At 45.8% G+C, this 20,591-nt stretch overlaps 2 protein-coding genes across 2 annotated transcripts in view; one reads left to right on the top strand and one right to left on the bottom strand.

The window, feature by feature from the left end:
• Nucleotides 1-20,591, top strand: part of LOC147096384 (uncharacterized) — a 419,163-nt gene that overhangs the window by 273,839 nt on the left and 124,733 nt on the right. The gene's annotated exons all lie outside the window — the stretch shown is intronic.
• LOC147096368 (zinc-binding protein A33-like) overlaps nucleotides 18,823-20,591 on the bottom strand; it is a 766,539-nt gene continuing 764,770 nt past the window's right edge. The window contains exon 7 of the mRNA XM_085975153.1: nucleotides 18,823-19,852. Coding sequence (XP_085831279.1) covers nucleotides 19,302-19,852 — 551 coding nt within the window. The 3' untranslated portion in view covers nucleotides 18,823-19,301. The remainder of the gene's footprint in view (nucleotides 19,853-20,591) is intronic.

Genomic DNA, 20,591 nt, shown 5'->3' with positions numbered 1-20,591 from the left:
AACAGGGATTAATGACAAGGAAATCGTGTTTAACAAATCTGTTCGAATTTTTTTTGAGGTTGTAACCAGCAGAATAGATAAGGGGGAACCAGTGGATGTGGTGTATTTGGATTTTCAGAAGACATTCGATAAGGTGACACACAAGAGGTTATTAAACAAATTTAGGGCTCATGGGATTGAGGTAATATACTAGCTAGGATTGAGGATTGGTTAACGGACACAAAGCAGAGAGTAGTAATAAACGGGCAATTTTTGGGTTGGCAGGCTGTAACTAGTGGGGTACCGCAAGGATCAGCTTGGGCCTCAGCTGTTCACAATCTACATCAATGATTTGGATGAGGGGACCAAATGTAATATATCCAAGTTTGCTGATGATACAAAGCTGGGTGGGAATGTAAGTTGTGAGGAGGATGTAAGGAGGCTTTAAGTGGATATAGACAGGCTAAGTGAGAGGGCAAAAACATGGTAAATTGAATATAATATGGAGAAATGTGAAGTTATCCACCTAGGTAGGAAAAATAGAAAAGCAGAGTATTTTTTAAATGGTGAAAGATTGGGAAATGTTGGTGTTCAGAGGGACCTGGGTGTCCTTGTACACGAATCACTGAAAGTTAACATGCCGGTACAGCAAGCAATTAGGAAAGCAAATGGTATGTTGGCCTTTATTACAAGAGGATTTGAGTATAAGAGTAAAGACGTCTTACTGCAATTATATAGGGCCCTGGTGAGACCACACCTGGAGTATTGTGTACAGTTTTGTTCTCCTTAACTAAGGGAGGATATACTTGTCATTGAGGGAATAAACAAAGGTTCACCAGACTGGTTCCTGGGATGGGGGATTGTCCTATGAGGAGAGATTGAGTAGACTGGGCCTATATTCTCTAGAGTTTAGAAGAATGAGAGGTGATCTCATTTAAACACAAAATTCTTACAGGGCTTGACAGGGTAGATGCAGGGAGGATGTTTCCCCTGGCTGGGGAGTCTAGAACCAGGGGTCACAGTCTCAGAATAAGGGGTCGGCCATTTAGGACTGAGATGAGGAGAAATTTCTTCACTCAGAGGTGGTGAATCTTTGGAATTCTCTACCCCAGAGGGCTGTGGAGGCTCAGTCATTGAATATATTCAAGACAGAGATCGATAGATTTTTGAATATTAATGGAATCAAGGGATATGGGGATAGTGCAGGAAAATGGAGATGAGTTAAAAGATCAGCCATGATCTTATTGAATGGTGGAGCAGGTTCGAAGGGCCAAATGGCCGACTCCTGCTCCTATTTCTTATGTGAAGATGCAGTGGATTTTCTGTCGAGGCCGGGTCCTCCCAGGAAACTCCATAACACAGGCCCCTGTGCTCAATGGATCCTTCCCAGGGACACTGGCCCAGAAAAAAAACATCAACTGGTGCTGGAAGGCCTTGGAGTGTCAACTTTCCCCCAATATTAGGAGGAATTTCTTTACATGGAGATTGGTGAGAATGTGGAACTCGCTGCCTCATTGGGTGGTTGAAGTTGAGAGCATTGATGCATTGAAAGTGAGGCTTGAAATCCAAGATGACTTTATACTGTACAGAATGTATTTGGAGCTTGTTTCGTATATGTTTGAGTAAATGAAGTTTGTTTTCGGAAATAGAAAAGATTCTCGAGTTACTCAAACTGTGTATCGGGTATTTTGGGTCTGAGGATTCACATCTCAGGCAGTGCTGCCCTCCCAATCCCTGAGACGCTGTTTGATCGCAAGTCTGTCATTGTTACAAAGTGCATTACTGCCACCTGCTGGCAGAATATCAGTGCTGAAGGAAAGAATTCCCCATTAAAAACGGCCCAAGAAGCGGTGACTGTCTCTGAAGGTTCACAGGCACGATGGGCCGAATGGCCTCCTTCTGTGCTGTATCATCCTCTGATTCTTATGTATTCTTACACTTGGATCTGATCAGATCCACCTTCTCAAAATTGATTTCATTCAATCCCATTGTTTGATTACACGTTCCAGGGCCCTCATTGGGAAAGATTAGCTAGAAGATGTCACATTAATATCCACAAACATGTGGGAAATATACACACATTAGGATTCGCCATTAATGTGTAAGGTTTGATATATGCTGCAGTATTTAGCTTGCTTTGAATTGCCCGACATAAACCAATGTGATTGTCACCAAGGCATTGTTGTGCCCACAGAGCGATTTCAGTCGAGTAATGGTGGAGAACAAGTGATTGGAGAACTCGGGAACTGAACAGGATCGCTGTCAGTCTTGGTCTGAAGACTCTGTCTTGGGCAAGTCAACTCCAGTCTGCTGCACTCCTGGTGTGTCGGTTCTTCTGGCGAATATCGCGATGGCATTCATTCTGCGGGGCAAAATGTGTGTCGCTCAACTCTCTCTGCGGACCTGGTTAGACTGGACAGAGGCTCATCAAATCAAATCAAATCAACTTTTATTGTCATTGTTAGTGCACAAGTGCAGTACAACGAAATGTAGGCTTGCGGCTCCCGGGAGTGTACAATTTTGATTAGGACACTTAAACATTTCAACATACATTTGTACATATATATTAGCATAAATATGACCATAATAAAGTGCATCGGCAGATGTGCAGGCTTTAGTGTTTATTTGTGGAGTTCAGTAGGATGACAGCCCTGGGAAAGAAGCTGTTCCTAAATCTGGTCGTACGGGTGCGAATGCATCTGTAGCATCTTCCAGATGGTAGGAGGGCGAACAGACTGTGGCTGGGGTGGGTAGGGTCTTTGATGATGGACCGTGCCCTCCGTAGGCAGCGTTTCTGATATATATGTTCTATGGTCGGTAGCCGGGTGCCGGTAATGCGTTGGGCAGTTTTGACTACCCGCTGCAGGGCTTTCCGGTCATGGGAGCTACAGCTGCCGTACCATACCGTGATACAGTTTGTCAGGATGCTCTCTATAGTGCAGCGGTAGAAGTTAGAGAGGATCGGGGATGACAGATTACATCCCTTCAGCCTCCCCAAGAAATATAGGTGCTGCTGGGCCTTCTTCACCAGAGAGGAGGTGTTGAGGGACCAGGAGAGGTCTTCCGTGATGTGGACGGAGCTCTGTAAGATCGCTTGTGAGAGCCGTACTTTCCATCTCAAATGTGTCCTTATATATTTCTCACTCCCGTTTCCTGAGTTCACTGTTAACTCCCGCTTTTGTCTCTAAAATGACATCTACTCGTCTGTCTCTTCCAAACGGCCGCTTATGAGCAGCTCTGATAATGTAGTAACAACAAGAAATGCTGGAAACACTCAGCAGGTCAGGCAGCCTCCCTCGCTCGGGGTCAGAGAGGGGAAGGTCAGAGGGGAGAGTGAAAACACAGCAGGGGGTGAGATTGGAAGAAGGGATGGGGTCAGAGGAAAGTGAAGGGGAAGAAGGTTCCGGAGGGGCGCTGGTGTCCAAGAGTTGTTGAAGCTTGTGATCCTTGACATCTGAAAGGAAGAAAAAAAGTTTTTTGTTGAAGCGCCGGATGAAACATAGAAACATAGGAGATAGGAGCAGGAGTAGGCCATTCGGCCCCTCGAGCCTGCTCGCCATTCAATGAGATCATGGCTGATCATCCAAACTCAGTACCCTGTCCCTGCCTTCACCCCATATCCCTTGATCCCTTTAGCCTTAAGAAATATATCCAACTCCTTCTTGAATATATTTAATGAATTGGCCTCCACTGCCTTCTGTGGTAGAGAATTCCACAGGTTCACCACTCTCTGGGTGAAGAAATTCCTCCTCATCTCTGTCCTAAATGGCTTATTCCTTATCCTCAGACTGTCACCCCTGGTACTGGACTCCCCGGCTATCGGGAACATCCTTCCTGCATCCAGTCTGTCCAGTCCTGTTAGAATTTTATAAGTTTCCATGAGATCACAGAATCACAGAATCACAACAGCGCAGATAGAGGCCATTTCGGCCCATCGAGCCTGCACCGACACATATCCCACCCGATCCCCATAACCCCTACACCAACACATATCCCACCCTATCCCTGTAACCCCACGTATTTAATCCCCCTAACACTAAGGGTCAATTTATCATAGCCAATCAACCTAACCCGCACATCTTTGGACTGTGGGAGGAAACCGGAGCACCCGGAGAAAACCCACGCAAACACGGGGAGAATGTGCAAACTCCACACAGACAGTCGCCCGAGGCCGGATTCGAACCCGGGTCTCTGGCGCTGTGAGGCAACAGTGCTAACCACTATGCCACCGTGATCCCCTCTCATTCTTCTAAACTCCAGCAAGTATAAGCCCAATCGACCCAATCTCTCCTCATACATCATTCCTGCCATCCCAGGTATCAGTCTGGTGAATCTTCGCTGCACTCCCTCCATGGCAAGAACATCCTTCCTCAGATAAGGCGACCAAAACTGCAAACAATACTCAAGATGTGGTCTCACAAGGCCCTGTGCAACTGCAGCAAGACCTCCTTGTTCTTGTACTCGAACCCTCTCGCTATGAAGGCCAACATACCATTTGCCTTCTTAACCGCCTGCTGCACCTGCATGCTTACCTTCAGCGACTGGTGCACAGGGACACCCAGGTCTTGTTGCACTTCCCCTTCTCCCAATCTATTGCTGTTCAGATAATAATCTGTCTTTCTGTTTTTGCCACCAAAGTGAATAACCTCGCATTTATCCACATTATAGTGCGTCTGCCATGTTTCTGCCCAATCACACAACCTGCCCAAATCATACTGGAGTTTCTCGGCATCCTCCTCACAGCACACACGCCCACCCAGCTTTGTGTCATCTGCAAACTTGGAGATATTACATCTAGTTCCCTCGCCTAGATCATTTATATATAGTGTGAATAGCTGGGGTCCTAGGACCAATCCCTGCAGTACCCCACTAGTCACTGCCTGCCACTCAGAAAAAGAGCCGTTTATTCCAACTCTTTGCTTCCTGTCTGCCAACCAGTTCTCTATCCAAGTCAATACCTTGCCCTCAATCCCATGTGCCTGAACTTTACATGCTAATCTCTTATGTGGGACCTTATCGAAAGCCTTCTGAAAGTCCAAATAAACCACATCCACTGGTTATATATTCTACCAGTTACATCCTCAAAAAATTCCAGTAGATTAGTCAAGCACGATTTACATTTGTCAATCCATGTTGAGTTTGTCCGATCCTGTCACTGTTTTCAAGTGCTCTGCTATTACATCTTTTATAATGGACTCTAGCATTTTCCCCACTACCGATGTCAGGCTTACCGGTCTATAATTCCCCATTTTCTCTCTACCACCTTTTTTGAATAGTGGGGTAACATTAGCTACCCTCCAATCCATGGGTACTGTTCCAGAGTCTATCGAATGTTGGAAGATGATCAGCAATGCATCTACTATTTCTTGGGCCACTTCCTTAAGTACCCTAGGATGTAGATTATCAGGCCCTGGGGATTTCTCGGCCTTCAATCCCGTCAATTTCCCTAACACCATTTCCCTACAAATACTGATTTCTTTCAGTTCCTCCCTCTCATTAGACCCTATGTTCCCCGGCATCTCTGGGAGGTTATTTGTGTCCTCCTTGGTGAAGACAGAACCAAAGTATGTATTTAATTGGTCTGCCATTTCTTTGTTCCCCATTATAAATTCCCCTGATTCTGACTGCAAGGGACCTACGCTTGACTTCACCAATCTTTTTCTCTTCACATATCTAGAAAAGCTTTTAGTCAGTTTTTATTTTTCCTGCAAGCTTACTCTCATACTCTATTTTCCCCCTCTTAATTAATCCCTTTGTCCTCCTTTACTGAATCCTAAACTGCTCCCAGTCCTCAGGTTTACTGCTTTTTCTGGCTAATTTATATGTCCTCTCCTTGGATCTTATGCTATCCCTAATATCCCTTGTTAGCCATGGTTGAGTCACCTTTTTTGTTTTATTTTTATGCCAAACAGGGATGAACAAATTCTGTAGTTCATCCATGCGATCTTTGAATGTTTGCCATTGCCTATCCACCGTCAACCCTTTGAGTGACATTCCCCAGTCAATCCTACCCAACTCGCGTCTCATACCATCGTAGTTTCCTTTATTTAAATTCAGGACCCTAGTCTCTGAGTCAACTACTTCACTCTCCATCTTAATGAAGAATTCTATCATATTATGATCGCACCGACCCAAGGGGCCTCGCAATCCTTTCTCATTACATAATACCCAGATTACAGATACCTGATCAAACACAAGAAGGGAAACCGAAAGCAATGAAGGTGAACAAGGTTGAAGAGACAAACGGAAATCCCGTCGGAGAGAAGAGCAGAACTTCTTCAATGTGGGCATTCCGAGGAGAGAAGTGGCAGTGAACCAAACACTAATACAACAGCAAAATACTGCGGCTGCTGGAAATCTGAAATAACAACAGAAAATGCTGGAAACACTCAGCAGGTCAGGCAGCATCTGATAATGTAGCGTTAGTTCATCATGACAGAGATTAGGAATCTTGCCATTAGACACTTTACAGCTTCCGGCCTCAACACTGAGTTCAAGAACTTCAGATCATAACCACCGTCACCATTCTGCTGGAACCATTCACACCTCCTCTGGACCCACCTTTTGTCTCTTTACTTGTCCCATTACCACCCTCTTTTACTTTGCACCATCATCCCTTTTGACATTTATTCACTCCTTTCCCCCACCCTATCACAGACCCTCCCTTTTGTTATTTCCCAGCGCACCCACCCCTCCCCCCTTCCCCTGGCTCTGTACTTGCTGACAGATTGTTAAATCTCCAACACTTTCCAGTTCTGACCAAAGGTCACCGACCTGAAACGTTCTGTTTTTCCCTCCAATGATGCTGCCTGATCTGCTGAGTGTTTCCAGCATTTTCTGCTTTTATTAGGGATTAGGAATGTTAATGTGTGCTATATAACGTTGCAACAGCGTAAGAGTAAATACGGTAACAGAGCTGGGAGCTGAAGAGGCCAATTTAGTGACAATTTAGTGTTAGTTCATGGCAGGGAGTTGGGAATTGTCTTTTACTGTGTGACTATATAACTTTGTATCACTGTCAGAGTAAATACAGTAACACCGCAGGGAACTGAAGGAGGATTTGATGGGCGAACCGGGGCTGATCCACCCACAGAAATGTCAGCCCAGCAGTTTGAATCAGGAAGCGCTGAAACTCATCCTGGCTTCCAGACACGAGGCGGAGAGTTTCACTGAGGATTGAAATTGTCCCGTTTGTCTTGATTTCTTCACCGATCCGGTTATACTGGAGTGCGGGCACAACTTGTGCCGCGCCTGTGTCACCCGGCCTGAACACCAGGAGGCGACAAACTCCTGGCCGGAATGTAGAGAGGAATTTACAGACAGAAACCTCTGGGTCAATCGGGCCTGAGCGAGTCTGGCCCAGAAAGCGCGAAAATTAAACCTGAATGGGAAAGAGAAGGAAAGTAAACTTCACTGTGTGGAACATCGGGAAGAACTGAAGCTGTTTTGTGAAACTGACCAGAAACTGATCTGTGTGACGGGCCTTGCGGGGAGAGACGGGCAGAGTGACGAGTCGCGCCGCTTCCTGCCCATCAATGAAGCTGTTGAGATCGACAGGGTAAAATGACCCAGAGATTCACTTGATCCACTCTTTCACTCGCCTGTTTTCACAAACACTTTTATTCTGTGATTTTCTCTCCCAATCCCAGGATCGGATGAAATCTTCCTTAGATTCTCTCACAGAGAAGAAATCGGCGGTTCTAGAAACGGAATTAAAACAGAAACAGCAGATTTCTGCAGTTAGGGTAAGGTTTCCCTGTGCTGATTCTCTGGGATCTCGGTTAGTTTTGTTCCCTTTATCGCGGTACATTAATTATGTTTCACATTTCATTTGGTAGGAACAGTCGAGCAGTCTGCAGACCCGCATCACATCCGAGTTCGCTAAAATGCACCAGATTCTCAGTGAGGAAGAGCAGCGTTTAATCAGAGATCTCAGGGAACAAGAGGGGAAGATTCTAGAAACAATGGAGAAAACCCTCCGAGAAATTCAAGAGAATGTAGATTCCATTGAGCAAGTATTCTCCGAGTTCCAGATAAAAACGGATCAACAAGATATTTCTCAAGGTGAGGGGATTGTCTGATGTGATTAATTCATAAAGGCACAGCCATAAAATAAGATATAAAAGTTTAAAGTGAGAGGGCCAACATTCCTCTAACACTTGTGAACATAACAGAGCGGGTTAGTTCGTTTCTGGACTTTCCTAGATTCACTGGGCGATTGTGCTGCTCTCAGTGATACACAACTAACCAATGGGAGGGCAGCAGAATCTCGGGCTCCTCCATCCTCGGAGTGTTGCCGGAGATTCCGCTTTTAGTTGCCGGTTATGTTGGCCCAGAACACAGTATTGGCCTTTACATCACAATGAAATCTGTGTAGTTATATTTACTGATGTACCTGTCGGTTTCAGTGTTTTCTGACTGTGTGTGTGTGTATATGTGATGGGTCCACATGTCTGGGTGCGCCGGCTGTGTGTACTTGTGTGTGATTATGTGTCCAGGTCCCGCAACGCCACGATATTAAAATTCTCATCCTCGTGTTCAAACCCCTCCATTGCCTCTCCCTATCTCTGCAACCTCCTCCAGCCCTGCAGCCCTTGCTGATCTCGGCACTGCTCCAATTCTGGCCTCTTGTGCAGCCCCGATCTCCTTTGCCCCACCATTGGCGGCTGTGCCTTCAGCTGTCTCGGCCCTGAGCTCTGGAATTCCCTCCCTAAACCTCTCCGCCTCTCTCTCTTCCTTTAAGACGCTGTTTAAAAACCTACCTCTTTGAGCCAGCTTTTGGTCACCTGCCTAGTATCTCCTTCTGTGGCTCAGTGTCGCGCCTTGGAAGGTTTTACTGTGTTAAAGGCCTGTATCAATGCAAGCTGTTGCTCCATCTGCTGTGAGATTGCATTCCTGGAGTCGAGAACAAGTGGATGCTGCTGGTTTAGGGAAGTTGGAGATCAGTAATAATAGGGCTAGGGCACGCAGATATAATCCAGTCAACATTTTAAATTCATGCATTCTGCCCTTATTTTCTGGATGATAGTTTGATTTTTTTTAATAGTCAGATAACTGAACTTACAGCAATTTGGGGAGTAGAGTTACTGGAGCACAGGAGAGTCTGGGCGCTGCAGGCCTGAGCAACCTGGAGCTGCCAATCTGGTTGCTATTGCGCCCCTGGTGCTGGGAGGGTGTAATAACAGACTTCCAGAGGCAGTTTCTATTATAAATGTGGATATTGGAAATTATAAGGGGAAAATGTGAAGCAAAAGTCTGACAAAACCTGACTACAAGATGCAAGCTCTTGCGGTGGAGCAAGTGGGTGCAGATAAATATTGTTTGTGTGAGAGAGAGATTGTGCCCCTGTGTGTTTTAACCTGGGGCCGAGCTTCCGAATGCAGACAAAATAGAATTTCCACACACATCTGATTCTATCTTTGTGGATTCAGAGTCTGCAATTATTGAGCGTTTGCCTCAGTGCCATTGCATTCTGCACTGCAGCCTCTTGCTCGCTGCAGTCTGGGCTTTACACTGGTCTCTGCCACTTCAGATCTGTTTATGGTTTATTTCCAGGAACAAGCTGATCGGGAGAGGCGGCAGGACATATTCTGTACAACATCCCGGCACAACTGAGAACATTTATTCAGCAAAGCGCTCATTGTAACTTAATACAATCAAATATTTTATATTTACAGGATTAATGAAGTTTGTAATGGAGTATCATTAGCAGGTGGCAATCTGTCTCTCGGGATATTCAAAGGAGCTTTACAGTACATGGTGTGAAAAGAAATGATCGACAGCAGCAGCCTAGGTAAGCGCCCTTACACACTTGTAATCTCTCACTTGGACATTACAGATCCCGCATCTAAAATCTTACTTCACTGAACCACAGTTCATGTCCTCGCTCTCTCTCTCTCTCTCCATTGATCTATCAGAATAATGGTCATTATCACTGCACAGCCGAAACAACCCAAATCGCCCACTAGATGACTCTGGTTCTTTAGTGGTTATGGTACCAGACTAAGAACCCAGGGCTCACAAATTCTTTATCCCTTCATAGTAAATTGTAAAGTCGAGTTTAACAGACAAAAAGACCACGAAAGCTATTAAGATATTCATACAAACCCAACTAGTTCACTGATATGCTTCAGGGAATGGAATCTGCTCTCCCTAGTTTGGCCAACAGGGGACTCCAGCCCACAATATATGGTTTATTACATAGAATATACAGCACAGAAACAGGCCCTTCCGCCCAACCAGTCCATGCCAGCATCTATGCTGCACTCGAGCCTCCTCCCAGCTTTCTACATCTAACTCGATCAGCAGAGCTCCTCTATTCCCTTCTCCCTCGTGTGCTTATCTAGTTTCCCCTTAAATGCACCTATACTATTCGCCTCAACTAATCCCTGTGGTAGCGAGTTCCACGTTCTAACCACTCTCTGGGTAAAGAAATTTCTTCTGAATTCCCTATTTTATTTCTTGGTGACTATCTTATATTAATGGCCTCTAGCTTTGCTCTTCCCGACATGTGGAAACTCTCTCTGTCTACTCTATCAAAACCTTGCATAATTTTTTCAACCTCTATTAGGTCGCTCCCTCAGCCACCTCTTTTCAAGAGAAAAGAGACCCAGCCTGTTCACCCTTTCCTGATAAGTATAACCTTGCAATTCTGGTATCATCCTTGTAAATATTTTGCACACTCTACAGTGCCTCTATATCATTTTTTAAAAAATATGGTGACCAGAACTGCAATGGAGCTACACATCGTTGTGATGAGATGTATTACATTGTAATGTAGGATTGTTTATCAAACATGTGTCCCTGATTTTGACAATTGAAAAGAGCTTACTGAAGATCGGGTTCACTGTGTAACTCAGAGGAAACTTTGTTGTAAAGTTAAATCGCCATTCAAACCTTTATCCTCGAGGGAATACAAACCGAGTTTATGCAACCTGTCCCCATAATTAACCCTTTGTGCAGAGCGAGCTGAAACAGCAGTCACTAAATTGTACAGCAGGGAGGCACATTTTAAAAAGGAAAGTCACACATTGTTTCAATAAATTACAGTCATGAAACAAATCACTGATGTTGCTCTTGTTAAACTTTCTCCCAGTTCCAGCCTGTCTGACTCTGGATCCGAAAGCAGCCCGTTCCCAGCTCACCCTGTCTAAGGACTAAACGAGAGTGAAAAGTGGAAAGAGACGGAAGCGTCTCCCTCACTCCCTTTAGCCTTAAGAAATATATCTAACTCCTTCTTGAATATATTTAATGAATTGGCCTCAACTGCCTTCTGTGGTAGAGAATTCCAGAGGTTCACCACTCTCTGGGTGAAGAAATTCCTCCTCATCTCTGTCCTAACTGGCTTACCCCTTATCCTTAGACAGTGACCCCTGGTTCTGGACTCCCCGCCATCTAGTCTGTCTAGTCCTGTTAGAATTTTATAAGTTTCAATGAGATCCCCTCTCATTCTTCTAAACTCTAGTGAATATAAGCAAGATTGACGCAATCTCTCTTCATACATCATTCCTGCCATCCCAGGTATCAGTCTGGTGAATCTTCGCTGCACTCCCTCCATGGCAAGAACATCCTTCCTCAGATAAGGCGACCAAAACTGCACACAATTCTCAAGATGTGGTCTCACTAAGGCCCTGTACAACTGCAGCAAGACATCCTTGCTCCTGTACTCGAATCCTCTTGCTATGAACGCCAAATTACCAATTGCATTCTTAACCGCTTGCTGCACCTGCATGCTTATCTTCAGTGACTGGTGCACAAGGACACCCAGGTCTCATTGCACTTCCCATTTTCCCAATCAATTGCCATTTAGATAATAATCTGTCTTCCTGTTTTTGCCACCGAAGTGGACAACTTCGCATTTATCCACATGATGCTGCATCTGCCATGCTTCTGCCCAATGACCCAACCTGACCAAATCATACTGGAGTTTCTCGGCATCCTCCTCACAGCACACACACCCACCCAGCTTTGTGTCATCTGCAAACTTGGAGATATTACATCTAGTTCCTTCGTCTAGTTCATTAATATATATTGTGAATAGCTGGGGTCCTAGGACTGATCCCTGTGGTACCCCACTAGTCACTGCCTGCCAGTCGGAAAAAGACCCGTTTATTCCAACTCTTTGCTTCCTGTCTGCCAACCAGTTCTCTATCCAAGTCACTACTTTACCCCCAGTCCCATGTGCTTTAACTTTGCACACCAATCTCTTATGCGGGACCTTATTGAAAGCCTTCTGAAAGTCCAAATACACCACATCCACTGGTTCTCCCTTATCTATTCTACCATTTAGATCCTCAAAAAATTCCAGTAGATTAGTCAAGCATGATTTACCTTTTGTAAATCCATGCTGACTCTGTCCGATCCTGTCAACTTTTTCCAAGTGATCTGCTATTACATCTTTTATAATGGACTCTAGCATTTTCCCCACTACCGATGTCAGGCTTACCGGTCTATAATTCCCCATTTTCTCTCTACCACCTTTTTTAAATAGTAGGGTTACATTAGCTACCCTCCAATCCATGGGAACTATTCCAGAGTCTATAGAATTTTGGAAGATGACCAGCAATGCATCTACTACTTCTAGGGCCACTTCCTTAAGTGCCCTAGGATGTAGATTATCAGGCCCTGGGGATTTATCGGCCTTCAATGCCCTCAATTTCCCTAACACCATTTCCCTACAAATACTGATTTCATTCAATTCCTCCCTCTCAGTGGACCCTATGTTCTCCGACATCTCTAGGAGGTTATTTGTGTCCTCCTTTGTGAAGACAGGACCAAAGTATGTATTTAATTGGTCGGCCATTTCTTTGTTCCCCATTATAAATTCCCCTGATTCTGACTGCAAGGGACCTACGCTTGACTTCACTAATCTTTTTCTCTTCACATATCTATAGAAGCTTTTACAATCTGTTTTTATATTCTCTGCAAGCTTACTCTCGTATTCTATTTCCCCCCTCTTAATTAATCCCTTTGTCCTCCTTTGCTGACTTCTAAACTGCTCCCAATCCTCAGGTTTGCTGCTTTTTCTGGCCAATTTATATGTCATCTCCTTGGATCTTATGCTATCCCTAATTTCCCTTGTTACCCACGGTTGAGTCACCTTTTTTGTTTTATTTTTATGCCAAACAGGGATGAACAAATTCTATAGTTCATCCATGCGATCTGTAAATGTTTGCCATTGCCTATCCACTGACAACCCTTTAAGTAACATTCCGCAATCCATCCTAGCCAACTCGCGCCTCATACCATCATAGTTACCTTTATTTAAATTCAGGACCCTAGTCTCTGAGTCAATTACTTCACTCTCCATCTTAATGAAGAATTCTATCATATTATGATCGCTCCTCCCCAAGGGGCCTCACACAACAAGATTGCTAATTAATCCTTTTTCATTACATAATACCCAGTCTAAGATGGCCTGATCTCTAGTTGGTTCCTCGACATATTGGTCCAGGAAACCATCCCATATACACTCCAGGAATTCCTCCTCCATATTATTGTTACTAATTTGGTTAGCCTAATGTATGTGTGGATTAAAGTCACCCATGATAACTGCTGTGCCCTTATTGCACGCATCTCTAATTTCCCATTTAATGCCATCCCCAACCTCAACATTACTGTTTGGGGGTCTGTATACAACTCCCACTAACGTTTTCTGCCCCATGGTATTTCTCAGCTCTACCCATACAGATTCCACGTCATCAGAGCTAATATTCTTCCTTACAATGGTGTTAATCTCCCTTTTAACCAGCAATGCTACCCCACCTCCTTTTCCTTTTTGCCTGTCCTTCCTGAATATTGAATACCCCTGGATGTTGAATTTCCAACCTTGGTCACCCTGAAGCCATGTCTCAGTAATTCCAATTACATCATATCCGTTTACATCTATTTGCACAGCTAATTCATCCACCTTATTACAAATGCTCCTCGCATTAAGACACAAAGCCTTCAGGCTTGTTTTTTTTAAACATAGTCCTTTTAGAATTATTATTTACTGTAGCCCTGTTTGATTTACACCCTTAATTTCTCTGTATTCCACTTTTGCTTTTCTACTTCCTGTCTTTTGTTTCTATCCTTGCTTCCCTTTCCCCTGTCTCCCTGCACAGGTTCCCAACCCCCTGCCATTTTAGTTTAAACCCTCCCCAACTGCACTAGCAAACACTCCCCCTAGGACATTGGTCCCGGTCCCACCCAGGTGCAAACCGTCCAGTTTGTCCTGGTCCCACCTCTCCCAGAACCGGTTCCAATGTCCCAGGAATTTGAATCCCTCCCCCTTGCACCATTCCTCTAGCGGCATATTCAGCTGAAAAATCCTTCTATTTCTACTCTGACAAGCATGTGGCACTGGTAGCAATCCTGAGATTACTACCTTCGAGGTTCTATTTATTAATTTACCTCCTAACTCCCTATATTCAGCTTTTAGGACCTAATCCCGTTTTATTTTTTTTACCTATATCATCGGTACCTATATGCACCACAACAACTGGCTGTTCACCCTCCCCTTCCAACATGTTCTGCAGCCACCCCGAGACATCCTTGACCCTTGCACCAGGGAGGCAACATACCATCCTGGAGTCTCATTTGCGGCTGCAGAAACGCCTATCTATTCCCCTTACAATAGAATCCCCTATCACTATAGCTCTCCCAGTCTTTTTCCTCCCGTCCTGTGCAGCAGAACCACCCATGGTGCCAGGAAGTTGGCTGCTGCTGCCTTCCCCGTATTCTTCTATGATGTGGGATACAGGGCACTGGAGCTTCTTCTTCCTTTCTCCTGTATGGGAGTAGAATAGCCAATCAGATGTCAATATCTCAGGCAGATATCCAGGCCAAAGCTTGCGGTGTAACAGCGGATATCTTGTAGGCTGCCTGTGAATTTCTTCTGCGAGCAGCGCTCAATGATGTGCTCCAGGGTCTGATTAGGAGCTCCACAGTCACAGGATGGAGATGTTTTAATCTTTCATCTAGGGAGAAGCTGGCAGCATCTACCATGAGCGGTTCTGGGGCGGTGGATGGTTGTCCATACAAAGCTAGGTGGGAATGTAAGTTGTGAGGAGGATGCAAAGAGGCTTCAAGGGGATATAGACAGGCTAAGTGAGTGGGCAAGAACATGACAAATCGAATATAACGTTATCCACTTTGTAGGAAAATTCGAAAAGCAGAGTAATTTTCAAATGGTGAGAGATTGAGAAATATTGGTGTTCAGAGAGACCTGGATGTCCTTGTACATGAATCACTGAAATTTAACATGCAGGTACAGCAAGCAATTAGGAAAGCAAATGGTATGTTGGCATTTAATACAAGAGGATTTGAGTATAAGAGTAACGACATCTTACTGCAATTATATAGGGCCCTGCTGAGGCTTCACCTGGAGTATTGTGTACAGTTTTGGTCTCTTTACCTATATAAGGATATAGTGGACATAGAGGGAGTGCAACAAAGGTTCACCAGAGCTATTCCTGGGATGGGGGTTTGTCCTATGAGGAGAGATTGAGTAGACTAGGCCTATATTCTCTAGAGTTTAGTAGAATGAGAGGTGATCTCATTGAAACATACAAAATTCTTACAGGGCTTGACAGGGTAGATGCAGGGAGGATGTTTCCCCTGGCTGGGGAGTCTAGAACCAGGGGTCACAGTCTCAGAATAAGGGGTTGGCCATTTAGAACTGAGATGAGGAGAAATTTCTTCACTGAGCCGGTGGTGAATCTTCGGAATTCTCTAACCCAGAGGGCTGTGGAGGCTCAGTCATTGAGTATATTCAAGACAGAGATCGATAGATTTTTGGTTTTTAAGGGAATCCAGGGATATGGGGATAGGGCGCAAAAGTGGAGTTAAGGTAGATCAGCCATGATCTTATTGAATGGCGGAGCAGGCTCGAAGGGCCAAAAGGCCGACTCCAGCTCCTATTTCTTATGTTCTTATGTCCACTGTTTGTGAGGAAGGTTTGATCTTTGGAGCTAAGGCGGGTAAATGGAGTTGAGGTGCAGATCAGCCCCGATCTCATTGAAAGGTGGAAAAACTCTCCAGGGGCTGAATGGCCCACTCCTGTTCCCACAACTCGCTCAGTCTGCTAATGGGCAGAGGGGCTGCCCTTCAGGTGAGATGTTAATCCAAGGCCGCGTCTGCCTCAAGTGGGTGATTCAGATCCCGCGGCAAAGAGGAGCCGGGGAGTTCTCCTGGTGCCCGGCCCAACATTCCTCCCTCAACCAGCACCGCCAAAGAGAGATTAACTGGTCATTCATCTCATTGGCTCTCTGTGGGATCTTGCTGTGTGTAAAATGACTGCTGCATTTTCCTCGCTAACCACGGCTACTGCACTTGCGAGTAATGCACTGCGGGTGCAGTGAGTTTCTGGGCTGGGTTCAGACGCTGTTTGATCGCAAGTCTTTCATTGTTACAAAGTGCATCGCCAGCACCTGCTGGCAGGAGATCAGTGCTGCAGGAAAGAATTCCCCATTAAAAACGGCCCAAGAAGTGGTGACTGTCTCTGAAGGTTCACAAGGACAGTGATGCCCCTGGAGGGGGAGGGGGAGGGAGGAAGACCCCCATTGGCTCAGAGGATAAATGCCTCCAGGATTTAATGTCCTTCGGGTATATAACAGCCTTGGAGTTGATGGTGTTAGTGGAGGGTTTTGTATGGTTGATGTGGAAGTTGACTCTGTGCTTGTGGTTATTGGGGTAGAAATTGGACCTCATTGCCCTGGTTTATGGGGGTAAAATGGGCGCAGTGAGGGACAGATTTGGGGACCAATGTCTGGCGCCCAATTGGCTCGCGCCATTTTCAGGCGTCCTTGGAGTTCTCCCCAGTGCCCGGGTCAATATTTCACAGAATCACAGAATCACACAGCACAGGAGGAGGTCACTTGGCCCTTCGTGCCTGTGCCGGCTCTTTGAAAGAGTGAAACAATTAATCCCACTCCACTGCCCTTTCCCCACAGCCCTTCTCTAGTCTCTCCACGTAACTGAAGTCCCGCATCCCTGGTACCAGTCCAGTAAACTGTACTTCCCAGAACTGGACACAATACTCCAGCTGGGGCCGAACCAGTGATTTAGGAAGGTTCAGCATAACTTCCTTGCTATTGTAATCTATGACTCTGTTTATAAAGCTCAGGATACTGTATATTATTTAGCAGCCATCTCACCTTGTCCTGCCACCTTCAATGATTTCTGTACAAACACCCCCAGGTCTCTCTCTTCCTGCACCCCCTTTAAAATTGGACCATTTATGTTATATTGCCTCTCCCCATTCTTCCTACCGAAATGCATCATTTCACACTATGTTGAATTGCATCTGCCATGTGTCTGCCCATTTCACCAGTCTGTCTATATCCTCCTGAAATGTATTACTATCCTCCTCACTGTTTACTGCCTGTCCGAGTTTTGTGTCATCTGCAAACTTTGAAATGTTGTCTTTTATACCCAAGTGAAATGGAGTTAAGATGCAGACCAACCAATATCTTATAAATGGCGGAAGAGGCTCGAGGGGCTGAATGGCCTGCTCCTGTTCCTGGGTCAGCCTAGAAACTGAGTGTCAGCAAGTAATGAGCTCTGGAAAACAAGCCGGACCCATTCTCAACAAAGATCCACCCAATGCCAAGTCACCAGATAGCGGGAGAAACAGGCCCCCTGGCTGATCCCTCCCCACCCCGAGCCCTGGTATCCTGAGGCCCATCTCTGCACCTCCACTGTCACTCTGCTTCAGATAGTGTGTCTCACCAGCAATCCAGCCTGGACCCTCCCTGGTCTGTGTGTCTCTGTAAACACACCAAGCAGCGCTCGGCAATTCCGACACCACCTTTTGATTTAGACACAGACTCTGCAGACAGATGAAGCAGATACTTTTATTTCTGTGTGCAGGGTACAAGCAGACAGCACTTTACAATTTATCAAACACTTTCAATACTTGGTTACAATGATATACTTTGTTTCCTATTAAACTCTGCAGAATACAACATTTAAAGCCCGTTCATCAAACTCTGAAACACAGTTGCAATTTTAGAATATGAGGTTGATCTGGATATGAAAGACAGACAGACTTGCATTTATATAGCGCCTTTCACAGCCTCAGGCTGCCCAAAGCACTTTACAGCCAATGAAGTATTTTTGAAGTGTAGTCACTGTAGGAAAACGCGACAGACAATTTTTGCACATCAAGCTCCCACAAACAGCAATCTGCTATTGATTTATTAATGCTGGTTGAGGGATAAATAAAACACCGATATACAACATGGGTTCAGCCCCAGCTGGAGCATTGGGTCCAATTCTGGGCTCTATCACTCCGGTTACACCAGGCGGGGGCTCTTAAAATCGGCCTGATCAGTTCGGGATGGGAATTGTAAGGGGCCAGAGTCTGGAGCAAGGTGTAAATAAAACAAACAACACGTTTAGTTCATGTTTCTGGGGTGTAACTAAGCCCCGAATCGCTGTGTGTTTAATAAATGCCGCTTCTATGGTGCAGTTTAATAACAGCGCTGGGCAGCAGAGGTGTTGCACTAATTCATCTCAAACACCGCCATGTAGCGCCACCTTCCGCCTGTGGAGCAACATTACAGGCAGGAAGGTCACCGGGTTCCTGCAGCTCACAGCTCATTCCACCCAGTCAGTTCCTCTCTACAATTCACCATCCATTTGTTTCTTCTCTCCCCCTCCTTCTATTCCCCAGCCCTACACAGGCCCTTGCTGATCTTTCAGTTCCCAGTTCCGATGCAGGGTGTATTCCCGGAATGTTAACCTGTCTTCTCTCTCCACAGGTGATGACCTTGTCCACTCTCTATTCTAAACACTCCACACACTTGAATGTTCTGACCATTTCCATCCCCTGGGTTTTCCCATGTTTCTGACACTCCCTCCTGTTCCCTTTTGATTTCACTTCTATCTGGTGCCCCTTTTACTTTTTCCTTCCCTCGGGTATTATTTAATTTGCCGTGTCTCAGATGGTCCCTTTGTCATGTCCTTCCCACTGGTGTTCTATCTCACCCTAGTTCCTCTCCCCTGCCCCTCTTTACCTTTAACTTCCCAGCTGGAGTCTCTGGTTCCCTTGGTGTATTTCTGCCCGTGTTTTAATTCTCCTCTGTCTCTGGGCCCCGATGATTCTCGATGTTCTTGAGGTTTTTATTTAATTTTACAGGAGTCTCTGGAGCAGTTGCCACGAGTTGGTTCCCCTGCACCGATTAAACAAACAAATCTCACCAACAAGACATTGTCACTCGGTTGTAGCCGCCCTGACCTCAGGTGACATTTGGACCATCCGCACCACCTGTGACTGAGACCGACGCCCGTCAGTTTGCAGCTGGCAGGAGGCGGGGTGAAATTATGGGATGGACCTGTTAGTGACCTTTAACCCTGCAGATTGTCAGCGGGGCGGAGTTTTCCCCGTCATCATTCGATCCCGGATGGAAGAAGGGAAAGATTCTCTCAGTGAAAGTGTGGGTGAAAGTGTGGAGATGGGACATGTTGTCCGCATTGTAAAATGACACCTGTCCGCCCTCATAGTCCAGGTACACCCCGATCTTCCGAGGCTTCACACTCGGGGTGAAGGGGGTGGAAAAGGTAGCGGTGTTGGCTAAATAGCCTCTTCCAGGGAACAGCCACACAGTCCAGTATCCGGTCTCAGGTCTCAGGTCGACTCTTCCTTTCCTTTCGGCAGACTCTCGGGCCACTCCCACAACCCACCGTGTCTTGTCCCCCACCTCCACCTCCCAGTAGTGTCTCCCTGATGTGAATCCCTCCGATCCCAGAACAAAGGGCAAGTAATCAAACCTCTCCGCGGTGTCAGGGAGCGGCTGCCATTTGTCTCCGATTCTCACATTGGTCTGATCCTCAGACAGGATGAGCCAGGGATTCGCTGTTTTCGGATCCAGAGTCAGAGAGGCTGGAGCTGGGGGAAAGTTAAAATAACAGTCAGTGATTTAGTTTCTTGCTGTGATTTATTCAAAGACTTTCCTTTTTAAAGTGACCACCCGGGCTCTGGGTTATGTTCATGGAATCTGCTGCCACTCCAGGGTTTACGTCCTGGGGTCGATTTACATCGTTTTCATCCCCAACTTGTAGATAAAGGCCAGAGAACCACTGGAGACAGCGGGGGGGGGGGGGGAGGTGAGAGACTGCCCCGGACACCTGAAAAATCAACCAACCCAATTACCGGTTGGACTAGAACCATAGAATCTTACATCACAGGAGGAGGCCATTCGGCCCATCGTGCCTGTGCCGGCTCTTTGAAAGAGCTGTCCAATTCAGTCCCACACCCCAGCTTTTGGTGCTCTCCCTGTCTGTGTCCGTGTCTTTTGAGAGTTGCTCTGCAATCTGCTTCCACCACCCTGTCATACAGCACTTTCCACATCTTAACAACCCTCTGTGGGAAACAATTTCTCCTCATTTCCACTCTAGTTCTTCTGCCAATTATTTTAAATCAATGGCCTCTGGTTACAGACCCACTTGACAAAGGAAACAGGTCTTCCTGATAATATGTTGAACAAAATGATACCCGGAACTCCAGCCGGGGCCGGACCAGTCTCCTCTACAAATTCAGTCTCACATCCTGAGATTGGTGCTCTGGTCCTCTGAATTCCAGCTGGGGCCAGACCAGTCTCCTCTACAAATTCAGTCTCACACCCTGA

Source organism: Somniosus microcephalus, unplaced genomic scaffold, assembly GCF_052327205.1.
Source record: "Somniosus microcephalus isolate GS21.2 unplaced genomic scaffold, FLI_Smic_1.0 unresolved_chr1, whole genome shotgun sequence".
NCBI classification, from domain to species: domain Eukaryota; kingdom Metazoa; phylum Chordata; class Chondrichthyes; order Squaliformes; family Somniosidae; genus Somniosus; species Somniosus microcephalus.
The sequence above is the reverse complement of the archived record's forward strand: the minus strand, read 5'-3'. Positions and strand labels throughout refer to the sequence as shown.